This window comes from Fundulus heteroclitus, unplaced genomic scaffold, assembly GCF_011125445.2.
Source record: "Fundulus heteroclitus isolate FHET01 unplaced genomic scaffold, MU-UCD_Fhet_4.1 scaffold_41, whole genome shotgun sequence".
Classification (NCBI taxonomy): Eukaryota; Metazoa; Chordata; class Actinopteri; order Cyprinodontiformes; family Fundulidae; genus Fundulus; species Fundulus heteroclitus.
Window position 1 is genome coordinate 637,579 of NW_023396824.1, and position 24,560 is coordinate 662,138.

Here is a 24,560-nt window from a genome sequence, read left to right on the forward strand (position 1 = left end):
ACAGAGTTAAACTGATTTCTATTATAGAAAAAATGATTTCTTTTACAGAATTAAACTGATTTCTATTACAGAAAAAAACTGATTTATATTATAGAAAGAAACTGATTTATATTACAGAATTAAACTGATTTCTATTAAAAAATGATTTCTTTTACAGAATTAAACTAATTTACATTATAGAATTAAACTGATTTCTATTATACAAATAAACATATTTCTATTACAGAAATAAACTGATTTATATTATAGAAAGAAACTGATTTATATTACAGAATTAAACTGATTTCTATTATAGAAAAAAAATGTATTTCTATTACAGAATTAAACTGATTTCTATAATACAAATAAACTGATTTCTATTACAGAAATAAACTGATTTATATTATAGAAAGAAACTGATTTATATTACAGAATTAAACTGATTTCTATTATACAAATAAACTGATTTGATTTATTTACCCAGCAGGCCACGCGCTCTCACTGTGCCACGTCACTACGCGCGCGCCTTCACGCCTGTGTTTAGTGGAATTCTGGGAGTTGTAGTTTCAGTCCTACCAGTAGTCAATGAAGCTTCACCTCTCAGAGAACTACAAGACCCAGGACGCCGCGCCTGCCACCGCGCATGCGCCCCAGTGAGCGGCGGCTTCTCTGTGCTGAGGTGTGTTTACCTGCAAACTGCGGCTGGTTTCTCGGTTTTCTGACGTTTATCGCCGTCGCTGCCGCGGCAGCAGCAGCTTCTGTGGCCCGCAGCGCGCCGACAGGCCGCCCCACGGCAGGAACTGCGTGTTTCTGAGCGCTTTGCGTCACTCTCTGCGGCTGTTAGCTTGATTCTGTTAGCCGGCTCAGACCCAGCCTGGCCGGAAGTGTGATTCTGCCGCTTTAACCCGGTTCTGGTACCGGACGGAGCAGCGATCCACGCAGTCAGTGGGCCTTAATGTGAAGCTCCGCTCATTTAACCCATAAACTCAGGTGGCGTTTAGCTCCACACCTGGAGCATGCGCACTGATCGCGTTTAGCTCCACACCTGGAGCATGCGCACTGATCGCGTTCTGATTCTGTCCTGTTGATCCCGGTCCAGGTGTGTCCTCCTCTTACCTGACGCTTCCTGTCCGCAGCCAGAGGTCGGAGGCGGTTGCCATGGAGCCCGCCTGGAGACAGCAGGGCAGAGGACGGGGGCGGGGCCAGGAGGCTCCAGGTGAGAGGCCCCGCCCACAGCAGAAGGAGCGGGACAGGCCGGGGGTCTCTGCCGGAAGAGGAGCGAAGAACAAGACGACGGCGTCCCCAGAACCTGCGACAGGTGAGGTCTGGTTCTGGTCTGGGTCTCAGAACCGGGTCCAGCAGCTCACCTGTCTCCCTTCGCTGTAAACAGGTGAGTCGGTCCAGTCCAAGTTTGAGGAGATCCGGAGGTCCAACCAGGCTGCAGCCAAGCGACTGGTGGAGAGCCACGTCAGCTCGTCCTCTGATGAAGACGAGGATGAAGAGAACAATGATGACGGAGACAGACAGAGAGGGAAGATCCTGGAGTCTACCTTCACCTCCTACACCAGCCAGACAGGTGAGGCCAGCACCTGAGCACAGGGTTCTGCTCTGACCCGCTTAGACCCGATGGTCCGTACCGTCCACCAGGAGAGCCTCGGTTTGATTCGTTAATGGCACCGCGTGTTACCGTGGTAACATTTATTCATGGCTAACGGCATAAAGGATTAAAAAAGATAAAGATTAAAAGTCACAGATGAGTAATGAGGCGGTTCTGTTCACTGATTTCTAGGTTTACTTTACAGAAATGTGCATTTAGATGTTCCTGAGAGAAGAGAGCCGATAGGGAACAACAGTAAAGTGATTTTAACGTCTGATGGACTTTAACATGTTTAACAGACGGGTTGTAACACGGTTGTAACATCTGATGGACAGTCGTCAGCAGGGGACTATCTCCCTCACCGATAACAAATGTAGCACCACAGTCTCCCAGCAGGGGGCGATAGCCCTCACAGCTCCTGGAAAGAAGCTGTTCCTGGATTTGATGCTTCTGAACCGTTTACCTGATTGGGTGTCATGTGGGCCGTTATAGTAATATAGCATCAAAGGGTGGTTCCTGTTGTGATGTTGTCCTTTTATTTCCCTTTCTGTGATCAGGTGGCGATGCCTCGGGTCTGCTCAGAACCGGCCAGTACCTCAGCGACCTGTTCCAGTCTGGAGCGCTTACCTGTCTGATCTGCATCGCCTCCGTCAAGAGGACACAGCCGGTCAGTAACAGACTGACTCAGTAACACATTGACTCAGTAACACGCTGACTCAGTAACGCACTGACTCAGTAACATCCATTGACTCAGTAACACGCTGACTCAGTAATAAATAGACTCAGTAACGTACTGACTCAGTAACACACTGACTCAGTAACACACTGACTCAGTAACGCACTGACTCAGTAACAGACTGACTCAGTAACACACTGACTCAGTAACACGCTGACTCAGTAACAGACTGACTCAGTAACACACTGACTCAGTAACGCACTGACTCAGTAACAGACTGACTCAGTAACACACTGACTCAGTAACAGACTGACTCAGTAACAGACTGACTCAGTAACAGACTGACTCAGTAACACACTGACTCAGTAACACGCTGACTCAGTAAAAGACTGACTCAGTAACAGACTGACTCAGTAACAGACTGACTCAGTAACACGCTGACTCAGTAACAGACTGACTCAGTAACAGACTGACTCAGTAACACACTGACTCAGTAACACACTGACTCAGTAACACACTGACTCAGTAACACACTGACTCAGTAACAGACTGACTCAGTAACGCACTGACTCAGTAACGCACTGACTCAGTAACAGACTGACTCAGTAACAGACTGACTAAGTAACACACTGACTCAGTAAAAGACTGACTCAGTAACAGGCTGACTCAGTAACAGACTGACTCAGTAACGCACTGACTCAGTAACACACTGACTCAGTAACGCACTGACTCAGTAACGCACTGACTCAGTAACGCACTGACTCAGTAACACACTGACTCAGTAACGTACTGACTCAGTAACAGACTGACTCAGTAACACATTGACTCAGTAACACACTGACTCAGTAACACACTGACTCAGTAACACACTGACTCAGTAACACACTGACTCAGTAACGTACTGACTCAGTAACAGACTGACTCAGTAACACATTGACTCAGTAACGCACTGACTCAGTAACACACTGACTCAGTAACACGCTGACTCAGTAACGCACTGACTCAGTAACGCATTGACTCAGTAACGCACTGACTCAGTAACACACTGACTCAGTAACACGCTGACTCAGTAACACGCTGACTCAGTAACACGCTGACTCAGTAACACGCTGACTCAGTAACACACTGACTCAGTAACACACTGACTCAGTAACACACTGACTCAGTAACACACTGACTCAGTAACACGCTGACTCAGTAACACACTGACTCAGTAACACACTGACTCAGTAACACGCTGACTCAGTAACACACTGACTCAGTAACGCACTGACTCAGTAACACACTGACTCAGTAACGCACTGACTCAGTAACACATTGACTCAGTAACACACTGACTCAGTAACACATTGACTCAGTAACGCACTGACTCAGTAACACACTGACTCAGTAACACGCTGACTCAGTAACGCACTGACTCAGTAACAGACTGACTCAGTAACACGCTGACTCAGTAACACGCTGACTCAGTAACAGGCTGACTCAGTAACGCAGTAACTCGTTGAGGAGCTCCTGGAGTAGTTTTAATCAGGGGGGTAAACACTTTTTCTCAGAAGCTGTAAATACTGCAGCCCATGGTGGGGAAACATCTGCTGTTGTTGAAGCAGAGCCAGTATTAAAGCTGATGAACTGAAGATAAACCAGGGACACTGAGCTGATAAACTACATTACCCATAAGCGTCAGCATGGCGCTCAGTGGGTCTCTGGGGTTCTGGTCACCTGACAGTAGGTCATAGAGTTCTAAAGGTTCCTCTGAAGGTTCTCCCAGGTGTAGGAACCCAGGAATGACTCCTGTCAGCCTGAACTCTGGGTTTCTGTGTCCAGGTGTGGAGCTGCTCGGGCTGCTTCTCCCTCTTCCACCTGCCCTGCATCCAGAAATGGGCCAGAGACTCGGTCTTCCTCATCTCCTCCGTCACCGATGAAGACTTTGGTCAGAAGCAGCATCCCTGGCCCTGGTGAGGAGACATCATCACCTGCTCTCTCTTCTCAGAGCCACCACTTCCACGTCTGCGGGTCTTTAACTCTGTTTCTCTTTGCAGTCCAAAGTGCCGCACTGAATATCCTCCCAGCGCCACGCCCAACAGGTAGGTCTGCTCACCTGCTGCAGCAAGCGGCAGGAGAACCCGTTAAGGTCTCACCTGGACAGAGAAGGTGCGTCTGCTTCATAAACAGCATAAACTGACCCTCTGTTGTGTTCAGGTACACCTGTTACTGTGGGAAGCTGCAGGACCCCCCCGCTGACCCCTGGCTGGTTCCTCACTCCTGCGGCTCCGTGTGCCAGAAGGAGCTGCGACCAGGCTGTGGACACACCTGTCTGCTGCTCTGTCACCCTGGTAACCACCACCTCACCTGTCCACGGCCTCTGCTGGCCACACGGGTCCATTCCAGGTAAAACCAGAACCTTCCTGTCTCCCTGCCTGTCTCCAGGTCCCTGTCCCCCGTGTCCAAAGATGGTGGCCGTCTCCTGTATGTGCGGCAAAGCTAAGCCCCTCCCCCGTCGCTGTAGCAACAAGGTACGCACACCTGAGGACGGAGTCATGGCAGCGTGGTCATGTTGGGCCCCTATCAGCATTCAGTATGTTACCTGGACTGAGCAGAGACCAGAACCCTCCTGCTGCTAAAGGCCCAGCATCACCCCGCCCAGGGTTGTTGGTTCAAATCCGGCATCAAGGTGCATCAAGGTGTTGCTCTGTGTTTCCAGTCGTGGTCCTGCCAGCAGCAGTGTGGCAAGCTGTTGGCCTGTAAACAGCACACCTGTTCTCAGCCCTGTCACACAGGTAAACACACACCTGTTCTAAGGTAAACACACACCTGTTCTCAGCCCTGTCACACAGGTAAACACACACCTGTTCTAAGGTAAACACACACCTGTTCTCAGCCCTGTCACACAGGTAAACACACACCTGTTCTCAGCCATGTCACACAGGTAAACACACACCTGTTCTCAGGTAAACACACATCTGTTCTCAGACCTGCCACTCAGATAAACACCTGAGCAGCTCCAGGTGGCCCCTGCAGGGCCCCAGACTAACCTACCTGTTCTCTGCCTCAGAGTGTCGCCCCTGCCCCCGGGTCAGCCTGCAGAGATGCATGTGTGGACGCCAGACTGCAGAGAGGCCCTGTGCCAGCCCCCGCTGGAGCTGTCAGCAGGTACCACGCTCACCTGACTCACCTGGCTCACCTGGTTCACCTGGTTTAAAGTGGTGAATTGATGTTTTCCACGTCTACACCTGTGGATCTGACCCAGACTGTAGAGACTAATGTGCAGTTCCTGCTGTAGCCACCAGGGGGCACCAGAACCCTCCGTCCTCATGGAAACACCCTGAAGGTGTTCTGCTGCCCCCTGGTGGCCACAGCTGGTACTCCTGCCCTGTAAACCTGGCTGCTGGGGTCCAGTCAGTCCAGAACCAGCGGCTCGGTCCTGCAGCTCCTCTCTGACCCGCTCTCTGCCTCAGGTGTGCGGCGCTCCTCTCTCCTGTGGGAACCACACCTGTGAGGAGGCGTGTCACGACGGCGCCTGCCCTCCGTGTCCTCGCTCCGTCAGCAGATCCTGTCCCTGCGGGAAGAACAGTAAGCTGGGTTCTGCTGCGGCCCGGTCCGGTTCACTGCTCTCAGACGCTGAGCCCTCCGTGTCTCTGTCCAGAGTCGTCCCTGCCGTGCACCGAGGAAGTCCCGCCCTGCGGCGACACCTGCGACCGCCGCCTGTCCTGTCTGAAGCACACCTGCTCCATGAGGTGTCACCGAGGCAGCTGTGAGACCTGCAGACAGGTGAGCCTCTGGTACCGCCGCCCTGGTACCGGCGCCCTGGTACCGGCGCCCTGACGGGTTCTGTGTCCCTGCAGGAGGTGGAGAAGGAGTGCCGCTGTGGGAAGTACAGGAAGCAGATGGCGTGCCACAAGGAGTACCTGTGTGACTCCAAATGCCCCAGAACCAGGAACTGCCAGAGACACCAGTGCAGGAGGAAGGTGAGGAGCTGCTGCTGCTGTGCTTGGAGGCCCGACCCGACCCGACCGGACCAGAACCGACCAGAACTGACCTGACTGCAGCAGCTGGTCCAGAACGGTTGTGCATGTTGAATTAAAACAAAAACTGTTTGGCTAAACTTTACTATAAAGTAAAGTTTAGCCAAACTCCTTTCACACGAGTCAGGATTACTTAGTTCTTCCTTTATTTCCACGTAGAATGCAGTGAAACTGCCAAAAAACCCAAACACCTCAGGATGAGCTCAGAACAGCTAACAGAAGAGCTTTACACACAGTTGCATACATTAAAAAGAACAAAAACAATGCAACTACCTTAACAATGAGATGCAATGCTACGTAGCAACCTAACACATGTTAACAGCCTGCTAATTAGCAATGATGTAGCAAATAATTAATCACCCACAGGTGTCTCCAGAACCAATTAAACATAAGTTCAATAGACAATTTACTTTGTTTCTAATTCATTAACATAAACACTAATTTTGAAGTAAAGCTGCTACTCACAGGCATTGCGTCAAAGAACTTGACCTGGAATGTGGCGCTCATAACAAACACGTCTTTTCATCTGCTCTACCGCTAGTAAACAAAACGTACTAAACATGAAAGTAAAGCATTTCCTTAAATGTCCAGCAGATGGCAGCAATGCGCCATGCAAAATAAAACACCCACACCTCCAGGACACTAGTAATACTATAGTAATAGTACTATAAAGTACAGTTTAGTAGCGTCTCCCTGTAACCATGTCAGTCTTTACTAATATATATATAATACTGGTAATACTATGTAATAATACTATGTATAACTGCTATACTATTACTATAGTAATACTATAGTAATAGTACTATAAAGTACAGTTTAGTAGCGTCTCCCTGTAACCATGTCAGTCTTTACTAATATATATATAATACTGGTAATACTATGTAATAATACTATGTATAACTGCTATACTATTACTATAGTAATACTATAGTAATAGTACTATAAAGTACAGTTTAGTAGCGTCTCCCTGTAACTATATATATATATATATATATATATATATATATATATATATATATATATATATAGGGAGACGCTACAGTTTAGTAGCGTCTCCCTGTAACTATATATATATATATATATATATATATATATATATATATATATATATATATATATATATATATTATAAAACTGGTAATACGATGTATAACTGCTATAGTATTACTATAGTGATACTATGTATAACTGATATAGTTTTACTATAGTATTACTATGTATAATTCAATTCAATTCAATTCAATTTTATTTATATAGCGCCAAATCATGAAACATGTCATCTCAAGGCACTTTACAAAGTCAAGTTCAATCATATTATACAGATTGGGTCAGATTATACAGATTGGTCAAAAATGTCCTATATAAGGAAACCAGTTGATTGCATCAAAGTCCCGACAAGCAGCATTCACTCCTGGGGAACCGTAGAGCCACAGGAAGAGTCATCTGCATTGTACATGGCTTTGCTGCAATCCCTCATACTGAGCAAGCATGAAGCGACAGTGGGAAGAAAAACCACCCATTAACGGGAAAAAAAACCTCCGGCAGAACCGGGCTCAGTATGAACGGTCATCTGCCTCGACCGACTGGGGTTACAGAAGACAGAACAGAGACACAACAAGAGAAACAAAAAGCACAGAAGCACACATTGATCTAGTAATCTGTTCTACATTAGATGGTAGTAGCGGGTGAGCCGTCTTCTCTGGATGATGTCACAGTTAACAGAACGCCAGACCAGGTGTACCTACTATGAAGAGAAAAGAGAGAGAACAGAAAGTTAAAGCAGAAATGACAACACATAATGCATAATTGAAGAACAGTAGAACTCAATATAGTGAGAAAATTAGATCCTGATATACTCCAGTAACCTAAGCCTATAGCAGTAAAACTATAAAGGTAGCTGAGAGTAACATGAGTCACTAGTTATAATTTTTGTCAAAAAGAAAAGTTTTAAGCCTAGTCTTAAAAGTAGACAGGGTGTCTGCCTCACGGACCAAAACTGGGAGTTGGTTCCACAGGAGAGGAGCCTGATAGCTAAAGGATCTGCCTCCCATTCTACTTTTAGAGACTCTAGGAACCACCAGCAGACCTGCAGTCTGAGAGCGAAGTGCTCTGTTAGGAACATACGGGGTAATCAGAGCTCTGATATATGATGGAGCTTGATTATGAAGGGCTTTATACGTTAGAAGAAGAATTTTAAATTCTATTCTTGATTTAACAGGAAGCCAATGAAGGGAAGCTAAAATTGGAGAAATATGATCCCTCTTGTTGATTTTCATCAGAACTCTTGCTGCAGCATTTTGGATCAGCTGAAGGCTTTGAACTGCATTTTGTGGAATTCCTGATAGTAAAGAATTACAATAGTCCAGCCTTGAAGTAACAAATGCATGGACCAGTTTTTCAGCATCACTCCTGGACAGAATGTTTCTAATTTTGGCGATATTCCGGAGGTGAAAAAAGGAAACTCTGGAAACATGTTTAATATGGGATTTAAATGACATGTCTTGGTCAAAAACAACACCAAGATTTTTTACTTTATTACCAGAGGCCAGGTTAATGCCACCCAGATTAAGTGATTGGTTAAGAAGTTTATTTTTTGAGGACTCTGGCCCAAAGATTAAAACTTCGGTCTTGTCAGAATTTAGATGCAGGAAATTTAAAGTCATCCAGCTTTTGATGTCATCAAGACATGACTGCAGTCGAAGTAATTGATTGGATTCATCAGGATTTATGGATAAATATAACTGAGTATCATCAGCATAACAGTGGAAATTAATCCCATGCTGTCTGATAATTTTGCCTATCGGAAGCATATATATAGTAAAGAGAATTGGTCCAAGGACTGAACCCTGTGGTACTCCACAGGTGACCCTAGAGTTTGAGGAAGATTTATTATTAACATGAACAAATTGGAATCTGTCTGACAGATAAGATTTAAACCAGCCTAATGCTTTCCCCTTAATCCCTACAGTATGTTCAAGTCTTTGTAGGAGAATATTGTGATCAACTGTATCAAACGCAGCACTGAGATCTAACAGGACAAGTATAGACACAAGTCCATTATCTGAGGCCATGAGAATATCATTAGTGACCTTCACCAGAGCTGTTTCAGTGCTATGATGAGCTCTGAAGCCTGACTGAAACTCCTCAAGTAGGTCATTACTTTGTAAATGTTCACAAAGTTGATTAGCAACTACTTTCTCAAGAATTTTTGATAAGAAAAGAAGATTAGATATAGGTCTGTAATTTACTAACTCATCTTGATCAAGAGAAGGTTTCTTAAGTAAAGGTTTAATAACAGCTACTTTCAAAACCTGTGGTACATATCCATTTACTAAGGATAGATTAATCATGTCTAAAATAGGACCACTGATCAAAGGGAATATGTCCTTAAACAACTTGGTTGGGATTGGGTCTAACATACAGGTAGAAGGTTTAGATGAAGCTAAAATTTTAGATAGCTCAGAAAGCTCTACTGCTTCTAAACAGTTCAAACACTGCGCAGATTCTAAAGATTCCTCCAATGCTGCCTCACTTACTGAGGACGAGGTATAACTGATATAGTTTTACTATAGTATTACTATAGTAATAGTACTATAGTATTACTATAGTAATACTATGTATAACTGCTATAGTTTTACTATTCTATTACTATAGTAATACTATAGTACTATAGTACTATTAGACGTGGTAATACTATAGTAGTATTATTATAGTAATACTATAGCAGTATTACTATAGTACTATTACTATAGTAATACTATAGTATTACTATAGTAATAGTACTATAAAGTACAGTTTAGTAGCATCTCCCTGTAACCATGTCAGTCTTTACTTATATATATAAAACTGGTAATACTATGTATTAATACTATGTATAACTGCTATAGTATTACTGTCGTAATAGTATAGTAATACTACAGTATTACTATAGTAATACTATAGTAATAGTACTATAATGTACAGTTTAGTAGTGTCTCCCTGTAACCATGTCAGTCTTTATTTATATATAATACTGGTAATACTATGTATTAATACTATGTATAACTGCTATAGTATTACTGTCGTAATAGTATAGTAATACTACAGTATTACTATAGTAATACTATAGTAATAGTACTATAATGTACAGTTTAGTAGTGTCTCCCTGTAACCATGTCAGTCTTTATTTATATATAATACTGGTAATACTATGTAATAATACTATGTATAACTGCTATAGTATTACTATATTATTACTATAGTAATACTATAATAATACTATACTATTACTACAGTAATAGTACTATAAAGTACAGTTTAGTAGTGTCTCCCTGTAACCATGTCAGTCTTTACTTCCTCTCTGCCCTCAGAGGTCCTCCTCCACAGCGGTCCAGTCAGAGTTCTGGTTCTGGTGGGTCGGGTCAGAACCGAGCTCTTCCTCTCTGTTCTGGGTGGAGCAGCGATGGCTGCCTCCTCCACGTCTAACCGGGTCTCTGTAGCGGGCCAGAACCCATCAGAACGACGCCATTCACACGTTCTCCCATCATGCTTTGTGTTTCAGTGTTGCCCCGGTAACTGCCCCCCCTGTGACCAGGTCTGCGGTCGGACTCTGGGCTGCCGGAACCACAAGTGTCCGTCCGGCTGCCACCAAGGTACCGACATCATGGCATCATGGGCGTGGTGGTTCTGTTCTGTTCTGCTGGTGTCTCCAGAACCAGAACCGTCACAGGACATGTTGCTCCTGGTTCTGTTAACACCCAGGTTCCTGGGACCAGAACCCGTGGTTAAGGTTCTACTGGGTTCTCAGAACCAGAGGTGGAGCTATGCTTCGGCTGCAGCTTCCTGCCAGGAGGACCGTGTGTCTGGGTCTGCGGTTCCTGCAGTGGTTCCTGCAGTGGTTCCTGCAGCGGTTCTGAAGGTCCGATCGGACCCGTTTCTGCAGTATTTACATGTTACAGACATATTTAGTGCACAGAGATCACTGATTTTACAGAGTTTGTCCATTTAGAGCAGATCCTGCAGGATTCCCTTCCACCTTAAAAAGAATAAAAAAACTTCTCTAGGATGTAAAATCTAAAACACAGACCTCCACTGTAGGAGTTTCAGGCTTTAACCATCTTCTGCTGATTGTCTTCTGCTGCCAGAAGCATTAACAGCAGTTTTTATCTGCCAGTGTTATCAAATGAAATGTTTCCTACGTATAAATATTCACATTAACATGGGGTTCCTTCAGTAAAGATGTTATTAAGGTGGGAACACATTTAATCTCATAAACTTTAATCACCAGACGGCTCCAGAAGACGTGATGCTGGTTTGATACACGAGTCTCTGCTGCTCTGATGATTCTTCTGATCTGGAGTTATAAAACAACAATCAGGACTGTCTCCAGGTGTTGGAGCTGCAGGTCATCCGCTGTAATTTATTAATCTGCTGTAATTTATTAATCTGTTCCCAGACCTGCACTGAGACACATTTCCTTCTGTTACCCTCTGGTTTCTCATGTAGTCTGTGTCACCATGGTTAGAGGACAGAAAACCATTCTACACTCTGGAAACTCCACGTATGTTTTAACTGAAATAGGCCTTAACCTGTAGACATCTAAAGAATCATCCCTCTCCAAGCTCTTTGATCTCTGAAGTTCCTTAAAGCTGTGAAACAGCCCTCATGGGTAAATGTGTAGTAAATGGTTATTATTTCTGGGTCCATCGTCTAAATCTCCCATCAGTCTAGTTTGGTTTAAAGGCTGAAGTAATTTCCCTCTGGGATTATTATTATTATTATTATTATTATTATTATTATTATATTAGTATGTCTGAAGGCTGAATCAAAGCCACACCTTCTGTTTTATCTGGTTACACAATTTACACAATTAGTCACCTTTCTCCAAGAGTCCAGCATTGACTCCTGTGGCATACGCAGCGCCTCTTTCCTTATCCACTAACTCTGATATTCATTGTGTAACGTTGTGTGTGTGTGTGTTGTGTCTGTTGTGAGATGCGTAGCGATGACCTCTGCTTCCTGCCGTTAATCTCGCTGTCAGGCAGACGCTGTTTTCAGAGCCGCTTCCTGCCTCCATTGTTTGCTGATAAAACCTGTCCACTGCTCTGCCTGGCCTCTGATTGGCCGCCGCCGTCATGTGACCCTCTCTGCGAGCCGATTGGCCGCTCTGACCTTTCAGCGCCGAGCAGATAGCGGGTCGTGGCGGCGCCGATAAGAGGCGCTGGGTGTCTGTGTGGACGTGGGAACACATGCAGTAAAGGTCCAGACTGAGTTCTGGTTCTGGAGAACATGCAGTAAAGGTCCAGACTGAGTTCTGGTTCTGGTTCTGGAGAACATGCAGTAAAGGTCCAGACTGAGTTCTGGTTCTGGTTCTGGAGAACATGCAGTAAAGGTCCAGACTGGGTTCTGGTTCTGGTTCTGGAGAACATGCAGTAAAGGTCCAGACTGGGTTCTGGTTCTGGTTCTGGAGAACCTGCAGCAAAGGTCCAGACTGAGTTCTGGTTCTGGAGAACATGCAGTAAAGGTCCAGACTGAGTTCTGGTTCTGGTTCTGGAGAACATGCAGTAAAGGTCCAGACTGGGTTCTGGTTCTGGTTCTGGAGAACATGCAGTAAAGGTCCAGACTGGGTTCTGGTTCTGGTTCTGGAGAACATGCAGTAAAGGTCCAGACTGAGTTCTGGTTCTGGTTCTGAAGAACATGCAGTAAAGGTCCAGACTGAGTTCTGGTTCTGGTTCTGGAGAACATGCAGTAAAGGTCCAGACTGGGTTCTGGTTCTGGTTCTGGAGAACATGCAGTAAAGGTCCAGACTGAGTTCTGGTTCTGGTTCTGGAGAACATGCAGTAAAGGTCCAGACTGGGTTCTGGTTCTGGTTCTGGAGAACATGCAGTAAAGGTCCAGACTGAGTTCTGGTTCTGGTTCTGGAGAACCTGCAGTAAAGGTCCAAACTGAGTTCTGGTTCTGGTTCTGGAGAACATGCAGTAAAGGTCCAGACTGAGTTCTGGTTCTGGAGAACCTGCAGTAAAGGTCCAGACTAAGTTCTGGTTCTGGTTCTGGAGAACATGCAGTAAAGGTCCAGACTGGGTTCTGGTTCTGGTTCTGGAGAACATGCAGTAAAGGTCCAGACTGAGTTCTGGTTCTGGTTCTGGAGAACCTGCAGTAAAGGTCCAGACTGGGTTCTGGTTCTGGTTCTGGAAAACATGCAGTAAAGGTCCAGACTGAGTTCTGGTTCTGGTTCTGGAGAACATGCAGTAAAGGTCCAGACTGGGTTCTGGTTCTGGTTCTGGAGAACATGCAGTAAAGGTCCAGACTGAGTTCTGGTTCTGGTTCTGGAGAACATGCAGTAAAGGTCCAGACTGAGTTCTGGTTCTGGAGAACCTGCAGTAAAGGTCCAGACTAAGTTCTGGTTCTGGAGAACATGCAGTAAAGGTCCAGACTGGGTTCTGGTTCTGGTTCTGGAAAACATGCAGTAAAGGTCCAGACTGAGTTCTGGTTCTGGTTCTGGAGAACATGCAGTAAAGGTCCAGACTGAGTTCTGGTTCTGGTTCTGGAAAACATGCAGTAAAGGTCCAGACTGAGTTCTGGTTCTGGTTCTGGAGAACATGCAGTAAAGGTCCAGACTGAGTTCTGGTTCTGGAGAACATGCAGTAAAGGTCCAGACTGAGTTCTGGTTCTGGTTCTGGAGAACATGCAGTAAAGGTCAAGACTGAGTTCTGGTTCTGGTTCTGGAGAACATGCAGTAAAGGTCCAGACTGGGTTCTGGCCTTCAGGTCCAATCTGGGGCCGTTGCCATGGCGAGCAGAACCGGGCCGCTGCAGCGGTTCTGGTCTTATCTGAAGGAGGTGTTCCGTCCTATCTGAGCTATTTTAACGGGTTCTGCCGTGTGACTGACGAGCTGCAGACAGAACTGGACCGCTGGAACCGGGTCGCTGACGGTTCTGTCCTGCTGAGGACAGGAGTTCTGCTGATGGGCAGCTGCAGAGTTCTGGACTGGTACCGGTCCAGCCACAGTTCTGGTGGAACCTCTTGGTTTTGATGCATTTAATGAACTGGAGAAGCAGGACTTCTGGATCAGAACCGCCTGTAGAGACAAACGGTTCTGATCCAGAAACTGTTTGGGTCGCTGGTTCTGTCTCTAAAAACGGACCTCCTGCCCCCCAGGGAGCTGCTACCCGTGCCCAGAGACGGTGGAGGTCCGGTGTACCTGCGGCTCCGCGGTTCTGGTGGTTCCCTGCGGCCGAGAGAGGAGCACCAAGCCCCCCCGCTGCAAGGAGCCCTGCAGGTCTGACATGTTCTCCCGGTTCTGACCCGGTTCTGACCCGGTTCTGACGTTGTGCTGTCTCTGCAGGTGCCCCCCCTCCTGCCACCACCGGACCAGGGACCCCCACCGCTGCCACCCGGGTGCCTGCCCCCCCTGCCGGCAGCCCTGCCTGCTGCCGCTGCCCGCCTGCCCCCACGCCTGCCCCCAGCCCTGCCACGACCTGGTTCTGGTCCGGTCCCAGCAGGTCCGATTCATCGCCCAGGAAAAAGAACCCGGTTCTGACCCGGTTCTGACCCGCCTGTCTGTGTTTGTGTGTTCAGGTCCAGTTGGCCGGCCCGTGGGAGCAGCCGTCAGAACCGGCCTTCGTGAAGAAAGCGCTGCCGTGTCCGCCCTGCCAGGTGCCCATACCCACGTAAGTCCGGGTCCGGTTCTGTGACCAGAACCACGTCCTGTTCTGGGATCTGGACCCAAACGACAGACCTCAGTGGTTCTGTCAGTTCTGGTGTAGAACCAGGAGAGGAACCGGACCCGAATGCTTGAAAATAAATTTAAGCAGCCGTGGTTCTGGCCACCGGTCCGCTACAGAATCTGGGTCTGGTTCTGGAACCGCAGCACTTTAAGTCAAAGCAGGCGCTGGTGCCGCTCATCAGAACTCTGGTTCTGTGTCAACCCTGTGCTGACGTCAGGTGTTGGTTCTGGACGCCATTACCGGGTCGGCACCAGGTCCGGTCGGGTTGGGCCGCCTCTGGTTCCTCCCAGGGTTCTGCCTGACCTCCAGAACCGGGTCTGCATGTCCTGTTTGTGATTTGATTCTCATGTTTGACCGAAACAAAACCGACCCGGTCCAGTTCTGGGCTCCTGGTTCTGGATTTCAGGAGACCTGGACCTCAGTGACCAGAACATCTGGTCCAAACCCGGTTCTGGTCAACAGAATCTGGGCTGTTTGCCAACTCTCCATCATTTAAAGCCCTGTAAAGACGGCAGAACCAGAACTCTGAGAGGCCCGCTGGTACCGGCTGAAACGGACCTGCAGCTGGAAGCTTCTGTTCTGGGAACCGGTCCAGTTTCTGCTGGCAGAACCAGAACCTTTTGAGCCAGGAGCTCAGGGAGCAACAACAAACACGGTGAGCCCGGATGAATAGCAGAACACAGAGAGGTTCTGGTTCTGTCACCAGTCGTTAGAGCTGAGCAGCAGACACCGGACCGGACCTCTGGGTTCTGATAACAACAGAACCGGGCCTCTGGGTTCTGATAACAACAGAACCGGACCTCTGGGTTCTGATAACAACAGAACCGGGCTGCTGGAGCAACAACCGTCTGCGGTTCTGTTTCTCCCGGCATCGCTGAGCTCGGACCTGGTGTCGGTCCAAAGACGTCAGAACATTTCTCAGTCAGAACCTCGGCCCGGCCCGGTTCTGTCAGGCCCGGCCCGGTTCTGTCAGGCCCGGTTCTGTCAGGCCCGGTCCAGCTGTGAGCAGCAGAACCTCTGAGGGCCCGCGGGTCTGACCTGCTTCTGTCAGAACAAAGTGCCGACCCGGAGCCAGGTTCTGATGTGGAACCGGTTCCGCCCGCTCCACCACACGTTTGGATCTGAGGACGTCTGACGTCAGCAGCTGCAGGCGGACCTTCAGAACCTCTGATCCGGGTCCAAACCACAGAACTGGACCCGGGTCTGCTGCCCACCGCAGATCCAAACATGTCAGAGACAGGAACCGGATCAAAGGTTCTGGTCGGCCTCCGGGGAAAGTCTGGGTCTCTGGGTCCGGCTCACATTCCTCTATGATAAACAGAACCGGGTCAGGAGAGGTTAGCAGAACCGTTCTCCTCAGAACCAGAACCAGCTGATCAAACAGCAGCCTGCTGAACCTCAGGCTCACCTGGGCCGGTGCCAGAACCTCCTCAGAACCAGAGAGTGCACCGTCACTCCCTACCTTCCTTCCTTCCTACCTTCCTTCCTTCCTTACCCTTTTTTTCCTTCCCTCCTTTTTCTTTCTTTCTTTTTTTCTTTCTTTTTTTTTTCCATCCTTCCTTCCTTCCTTCTTTCTCTCCTTCCCTCTCCTTCCTTCCTCCCTACCCCCTTCCTTCCTTTTTTCCTTTCTCCCTCCTAGCTTCCTTCCACTTTTCCTTCCCTTTCTTCCTTCCTTCCTTCCTAGCTTCCTTTTTTCCATTCCTTCCTTCCCTCCTTTTTCTTTCTACCTTCCTTCTCTCCTTCCTCCCTACTCCCTTTCTTCCTTCCATTCCCTCCTTTTTCTTTCTACCTTCTCTCCTTCCTCCCTGCCCCCTTTCTCCTAGATTCCTTCCCTTTTTCCTTCCTTTCCTTCCTCCCTCCTTCCTTCCTTCCTTTCAAGCTTCCTTCTTACCTCCTAGCTTCCTTCCCTCCTTTCCTTCCCTCCTTCCTTTCCTTCCTTAACCCCCCCAATCACGTCCGTATCAGACCGCGGCTACAGAACCGGTCCAGGGAGCAGAACCTGCTGGCTGGTCTGACCCGGTCCTCCAGAACCGGACCAGGCTGACCTGAGCTCAGGTTCTGCAGGACCAGAGGCGACTGGCGGTCCATCAGAACCCAGCTGCTCAGAACCAGAACCAGAACCGGACCGGGTGTTTGTGTTAGAACTGTGGGTGAGTTACTGTGTAGTGATTCTTCCTGTTTGTGTTCCAGGTCCTGCTTTGGAGAACATGAGGTAAGAACCAGAACCAGAACCGGTCCACTGTCAGAGTTCTGGTGAGTCAGCCCCGGTCTCCTCCTCCTCCTCCTCCTCCTCCTATCTGTCCATCTCTGCCTCCTTTGTCTCCTTTGTCTCCTGCTCCCTCGCTCCAAATGTCAGCCTCTGTCCTCTCCTGCCTCCTATCTCCTCATCTCCTCATCTCCTATCTCCTATCTCCTCATCTCCTATCTCCTCATCTCCTCTGCCCTTCAGAGCTCTCCACGCTGCCTCTGTGTGTCTGCAGGTGAGCCCCGTACCGTGTCACCGCCAGGGACGCTTCTCCTGCCGGCGCCGCTGCGGCCGGCCGCTGGCCTGCGGGAACCACAGCTGCAGCCGGGAGTGTCACCTGGTTACCGCCGGCGACCAGGTGAGAGCGCAGCTCAGCTCTGATCATCTGATCATCAGAGCTCAGAACTTCATGAACCCGGCTGGAGGTCCGCAGCTCTGCGGCGCTGCTCACACCACGACGAAGGAGCAGCTTGAAAACGGTTCCAGAGGTTGACGGTTCAGAAACGGAGTCTGCTGACGTGGGGGAAACCCTTGCTCAGGAGCAGCCTGACTAAAAGACATTAATGCACACAGGCGCCACGTCACAGCTGCCTACAGGTTTAGGAACCACAGAAGAAGAAACATGGCGGAGGCAGACTGGACCAACGTATGAGCATAGACATCATAAACGTAGACGCCTGGTTGGGCGGGTTCTGCCTGCTGTGGATGCGTCACAGCATCCGCCATGTTGGATGGGGCAAATCTAGTTAGTCTGAGTCACTTAAACAGTATCAGAGGGACTTTAATCTCAGGATTTACTTTCTATTCGTTATATTTTTATTTTTCTAATATTACAAGTTTATTTTCGTATCCCTTTGGCTTCATTCTCCTGACTTTATTCTCGTAAAGAATCAAAATAATTAAAATAATCTAACCTGGCCCTATTACTCCAGGACTGAAATAGTTCTGCAAACTGTGACAATTCTGGAAATGTTTTCTCTTAATTCTCATAATATGACGTTTTTCTCATAATATTACCACTTTTGTCTTTTTTTACTTTATTGTCCTATAACTTTTTTCTCATATTAGTCATTTTATATATATTACTTTTACCAAAAAGTTTTATATATATATATATATATATATATATATATATATATATATATATATATATATATATATATATATATTGAACTTGATTTTGTAAAGTGCCTTGAGATGACATGTTTCATGATTTGGCGCTATATAAATAAAATTTTTTGAATTGAATTATATATATAATCTGGACAAATATATAAACACACACACCTATTTATTTAGAATACTTCAAAATCTATATATGCACATCAATCAAAGGCCAGTCTGGCTGCCAATCTCTATCAATTAAACTCTATATATTTTTACAAGTGTATATAAGCTCCATCTCTATCTTTCTATCTGAATAATTAAAACATACACAGAGAACATAGACGTTCACTACTCTCTGCCACATCCAACATGGCGGTGACGTTGACGTGCGATCCTTCGTCCAATGAGGCGTCTACGTTTATACGTCTGTGTGGATGGAGATCACGCTGAGGCCTCGTCTGTCCTCAGAAAAACTTTATTCTCCACCATCTTGAAGGTCTATGAGCTGCAGCAGCTTTCAGGAAGTGGCGTGTTGAGCTTCTGGAACAGCGCCCCTAGTGGCGCAGCGTGGTAAAAAGTCCAGTTTCCGCTGGTCGTTGTCATGTGGACAGGGATTAAAGCTCTGCTGCGTCTCCTGCTCCTCGCTCACACCTCTGGGCCAGGTGATCGTCAGCCAATCAGATCTCTCTCTGTCTGCAGTGCGAGGCGTGTGAGGACGGCTGCTCCAAGCCCCGCCCCCCCGGCTGCCCGCACCCGTGCCCCCGCCCCTGTCACCCTGGAGACTGCCCCCCCTGCAGCCAGATGATCCGGCAGCGCTGCCACTGCAGGATCAGCACGCTCTACGTGGAGTGCAGGTGAGTAAACGAGCGCCAACATGGCGGCGTGTGGCGCTGCAGGTGTGTCAGGTGTTCAGTTCTGATGGAGCTGGTGGGGTTTCTCTGCAGGAAGTTGACTACAGCTGACGAGCAGACGAAGGTGGGGCTGGCCTCCTGCAACAACCAGTGTCCTAAAGAGGTACGCACTGAGCGCGCTCCAACACGCCAGGATGTCCTTGATGTCTCTGTGTCTCTGATGTCTCTGATGTCCCTGATGTCTCTGATGGCCCTGTGTCTCTGATGTCTCTGTCTCTGATGTCCCTGTTCCCGTCCCTTTGATGTCTCTGATGTCCCTGTGTCTCTGATGTCTCTGTCTCTGATGTCCCTGTTCCCGTCCCTTTGATGTCTCTGATGTCCCTGATGTCTCTGATGTCCCTGTGTCTCTGATGTCCCTGTTCCCGTCCCTTTGATGTCTCTGATGTCCCTGATGTCCCTCTGATGTCTCTGATGTCTCTGATGTCCCTCTGATGTCTCTGATGTCCCTCTGATGTCTCTGATGTCTCTGATGTCTCTGTGTCTCTGATGTCCCTGATGTCCCTGATGTCTCTGTCCCTCTGATGTCTCTAATGTCCCTGATGTCTCTGATGTCCCTGATGTCTCTGATGTCCCTGATGTCTCTGATGTCCCTGATGTCCCTGATGTCTCTGATGTCCCTGTGTCTCTAGCTGAGCTGCGGCCATCGCTGTAAACAGGTGTGCCATCCAGGCGCCTGTGAGGAGACGTGTCAGCAGAAGGTGAAGCTGCGATGTCCCTGCAGGAGGATCAGGAAGGTAAACGTCTGAGGCTCTGCCAGGACCAGAGGTCTGCTGAGGTTCTCATACCTGTAGAACCATAGTTAGTGTTCTCATACCTGGCTGAGGACCGTAGCTAGTGTTCTCATACCTGTAGGACTATAGTTAGTGTTCTCATACCTGTAGGACCATAGTCAGTGTTCTCATACCTGGCTGAGGACCATAGCTAGTGTTCTCATACCTGGCTGAGGACCATAGCTAGTGTTCTCATACCTGTAGGACTATAGTTAGTGTTCTCATACCTGTAGGACCATAGTTAGTGTTCTCATACCTGGCTGAGGACCATAGCTAGTGTTCTCATACCTGTAGGACTATAGTTAGTGTTCTCATACCTGGCTGAGGACCATAGCTAGTGTTCTCATACCTGGCTGAGGACTATAGTTAGTGTTCTCATACCTGTAGGACCATAGTTAGTGTTCCCATACCTGTAGGACTATAGTTAGTGTTCTCATACCTGGCTGAGGACCATAGCTAGTGTTCTCATACCTGTAGGACCATAGCTAGTGTTCTCATACCTGTAGGACCATAGCTAGTGTTCTCATACCTGTAGGACCATAGTTAGTGTTCCCATACCTGTAGGACTATAGTTAGTGTTCCCATACCTGTAGGACCATAGTTAGTGTTCCCATACCTGTAGGACCATAGTTAGTGTTCTCATACCTGTAGGACCATAGCTAGTGTTCTCATACCTGTAGGACCATAGTTAGTGTTCCCATACCTGTAGGACTATAGTTAGTGTTCTCATACCTGTAGGACCATAGCTAGTGTTCTCATACCTGTAGGACCATAGTTAGTGTTCTCATACCTGGCTGAGGACCATAGCTAGTGTTCTCATACCTGTAGGACCATAGTTAGTGTTCTCATACCTGGCTGAGGACCATAGCTAGTGTTCTCATACCTGGCTGAGGACCATAGCTAGTGTTCTCATACCTGTAGGACCATAGTTAGTGTTCCCATACCTGTAGGACCATAGTTAGTGTTCTCATACCTGTAGGACTATAGTTAGTGTTCTCATACCTGTAGGACCATAGCTAGTGTTCTCATACCTGTAGGACCATAGTTAGTGTTCTCATACCTGGCTGAGGACCATAGTTAGTGTTCTCATACCTGTAGGACCATAGTTAGTGTTCCCATACCTGTAGGACCATAGTTAGTGTTCTCATACCTGTAGGACTATAGTTACTGTTCCCATACCTGTAGGACCATAGTTAGTGTTCTCATACCTGGCTGAGGACCATAGCTAGTGTTCTCATACCTGTAGGACCATAGTTAGTGTTCTCATACCTGGCTGAGGACCATAGCTAGTGTTCTCATACCTGTAGGACCATAGTTAGTGTTCCCATACCTGTAGGACTATAGTTAGTGTTCTCATACCTGTAGGACCATAGCTAGTGTTCTCATACCTGTAGGACCATAGTTAGTGTTCTCATACCTGGCTGAGGACCATAGCTAGTGTTCTCATACCTGTAGGACCATAGTTAGTGTTCTCATACCTGGCTGAGGACCATAGCTAGTGTTCTCATACCTGTAGGACCATAGTTAGTGTTCCCATACCTGTAGGACTATAGTTAGTGTTCTCATACCTGTAGGACCATAGTTAGTGTTCTCATACCTGTAGGACCATAGTTAGTGTTCTCATACCTGGCTGAGGACCATAGCTAGTGTTCTCATACCTGTAGGACTATAGTTAGTGTTCTCATACCTGTAGGACCATAGTTAGTGTTCTCATACCTGTAGGACCATAGTTGGTGTTCTCATACCTGGCTGAGGACCATAGTTAGTGTTCTCATACCTGTAGGACCATAGTTAGTGTTCTCATACCTGTAGGACCATAGTTAGTGTTCTCATACCTGGCTGAGGACCATAGTTGGTGTTCTCATACCTGGCTGAGGACCATAGTTAGTGTTCTCATACCTGGCTGAGGACCGTAGCTAGTGTTCTCATACCTGGCTGAGGACCGTAGTTAGTGTTCTTATACCTGGCTGAGGACCATAGCTAGTGTTCTCATACCTGGCTGAGGACCATAGTTAGTGTTCTCATACCTGGCTGAGGACCATAGTTAGTGTTCTCATACCTGTAGGACCATACTTACTGTTCTCATACCTGGCTGAGGACCATAGCTAGTGTTCTCATACCTGTAGGACCATAGTTAGTGTTCTCATACCTGTTACTGAGCAGAACTTGAACGCATCACGACTGGAATAAACCACCTGGGTCTGTGATGTCATCGTTGTACTGTTGGTTTCTGGGTAGGAGGTGGTGTGCTCTCTGGCGGCTCAGAGCCTCCTTCAGTGTGACGACGTCTGCAGGGACCAGCAGAGGAAAGTCAGCCAGGTACACTCACACCTGTACACACCTGTATATACACGGAGACACCTGTATATACACTCACAGGCACTTGTACACACCTGTATATACACACAGAGACACACCTGTACACACCTGTATATACACAGAGACACACCTGTACACACCTGTATATACACAGAGACACCTGTACACATCTGTATATACACAGAGACACCTGTATACACACCTGTACACACCTGTATACACACAGAGACACCTGTATCCACACCTGTACATACCTGTATACATACAGACACACCTGTACACACCTGTATACACACAGAGACACCTGTATTCACACCTGTACATACCTGTATACATACAGAGACACCTGTATTCACACCTGTACATACCTGTATACATACAGAGACACCTGTATTCACACCTGTACATACCTGTATACATACAGAGACACCTGTACACACCTGTATACACACAGACACACCTGTACACACCTGTATACACACAGAGACACCTGTATTCACACCTGTACACACATGTATACATACAGAGACACCTGTATTCACACCTGTACATACCTGTATACATACAGACACACCTGTATACACACAGAGACACCTGTATTCACACCTGTACATACCTGTATACACACAGAGACACCTGTACATACCTGTATACTGCTGTGTGTTTCAGATGAAGGAGGCGGAGCAACAAGCCGCTCTGGAGGAGGAGCAGAAGAAGCTTCAGGTGAGTCTGCAGGTTGTCGGTTCTATTCCAGGTTCCAGTTCAGCTCCTCATGCTGGGGTCCAGACTGGTTCTGACTGGTTCTGACCCGCTCTGACCTGGTTCTGTCAGCTGGTATCAGCTGGCGGAGCACACATACCTGGACGGACCCAGCCTGCCAGGTAAACCCTCACTAAACCTGCTGTGTGTCTCCTCAGGAGGAGCTGGAGGCCTTCGAGAAGCGGCAGCAGAGAGGAGGTCGCAGGGGGAAGAGGAGGGGGAGGAAGGAGGAGGGCGACGAGGAGCAGGAGAGGGCGAGGCGCTGGTGGAGGAGGTGCGCCGCCTTGGTCCTGGTGCCACTGGGTGGCGCTCTGCTGTCGGCTGCTGCTTTCTACCTGCTCAATACGAGCTGAAGGTGTCCCGCTTACCTGGAGGACACCTGGAGGACACCTGGAGGCTGCTGTGGTCCACCTCTGGTCCTCCTCTGGTCCTCCTCTGGTCCTCCTGACGTTAAATCTGCTCCCGCTGATCCTGGAGGCTTTGACTGGTCCGTTCCTCTCCGGCAGAACCAGCGTTTCTCCTGTGTTTGTAGGAAATGTTCTGATTAAAGGATGTTCTGGTTCCCTTTAGGTCCAGTAGCTCTTAGCTTTGATTCTCTCCTGTTAACTCTTTGTTTCTGTTTAATCTCCTGATGTGTGAACGTTTAAAACTTCTTAATTAGACTAAAACTACGATCAGAGTCTTCAAAGACCGAAAAAAAAGTGGATTTTTTTATTATTATTTTTTTGAGAAATTTCAGTTGAACGGACCAATCAGAGACTGATGTTTCTTTTCTGCTGAAATATTGGAGAAAAAAAATGTTTTTGGATGTAAAATCTTTTTTTTTTTCCCTGTTTTTGCAACATTTGAAAAATAAATGTTAAAATGTCGACTGTTTGCCTAATAACAGCTGCTAGCTGCTGCACCTGGACCTTTCATGGGTCAACAGAACGCCATCATGGGGAGGAAAGGAGCTTCGGACCGCCGTGCTCATTAACGTTTTTATTCTCATTAACGTTTTTTAAGCTCTTTAATGTTTTTTATGCTCATTAACGTTTTTTAAGCTCATTAACGTTTTTTAAGCTCAATAATGTTTTTTAAGCTCATTAACGTTTTTTAAGCTCAATAACGTTTTTTAAGCTCTTTAATGTTTTTTAAGCTAATTAACGTTTGTTTATGCTCATTAACGTTTTTTGTCTTTTATCGGCGTTACGTTACGGAAACACGGAGGGTTCTGGTCAGATCCGTCCTACAGCCTTCTGGACATGAACCACAACGAGCTCCTCTCTTCTCTTCAGACATTTTCATTGGTTTATGTGCTGATACATCGTCGTGCAAAGGATTGTGGGATACCTTAATAGTCCTTAGCACCAGTAAGTGACGTGGTGAGGTTCCTAGGCTAAGCTAGCCACAGAAGGAAGCATCCAGGCTCCTTTTCCTGCTTCCTTCCTTCCTGACTAACTGCTCTATCCAGACATCACTGATCATGGA

The 24,560-nt window shown here is 47.2% G+C and overlaps 2 protein-coding genes across 5 annotated transcripts in view; one reads left to right on the forward strand and one right to left on the reverse strand.

Annotated features, from left to right (window-relative positions):
* LOC118560255 (protein NLRC3-like) overlaps positions 1-24,560 on the reverse strand; it is a 943,592-nt gene that overhangs the window by 485,689 nt on the left and 433,343 nt on the right. The gene's annotated exons all lie outside the window — the stretch shown is intronic.
* On the forward strand, positions 567-23,888 carry nfxl1 (nuclear transcription factor, X-box binding-like 1). Of its 4 annotated transcripts, XM_036131161.1 has the most exons (26): positions 608-658; positions 1,120-1,297; positions 1,370-1,555; positions 2,134-2,243; positions 4,077-4,207; positions 4,292-4,336; positions 4,452-4,585; positions 4,680-4,765; positions 4,954-5,029; positions 5,305-5,402; positions 5,708-5,822; positions 5,896-6,020; positions 6,095-6,217; positions 10,815-10,905; positions 14,411-14,531; positions 14,598-14,754; positions 14,831-14,922; positions 17,170-17,191; positions 17,460-17,582; positions 19,031-19,185; positions 19,276-19,345; positions 19,872-19,976; positions 22,251-22,331; positions 23,001-23,054; positions 23,249-23,476; positions 23,510-23,888. In XM_036131161.1, exons 1-25 carry the CDS (start codon positions 623-625, stop codon positions 23,441-23,443), a joined length of 2,709 nt encoding a protein of 902 aa, XP_035987054.1. In that variant the 5' UTR covers positions 608-622; the 3' UTR covers positions 23,444-23,476; positions 23,510-23,888. The 4 variants fall into 4 exon arrangements, with proteins under 4 accessions (XP_035987056.1, XP_035987055.1, XP_035987054.1 ...); XM_036131163.1 differs by having other exon boundaries at positions 567-658; positions 1,116-1,297; positions 23,249-23,888; XM_036131162.1 differs by having other exon boundaries at positions 592-658; positions 1,079-1,297; positions 23,249-23,888.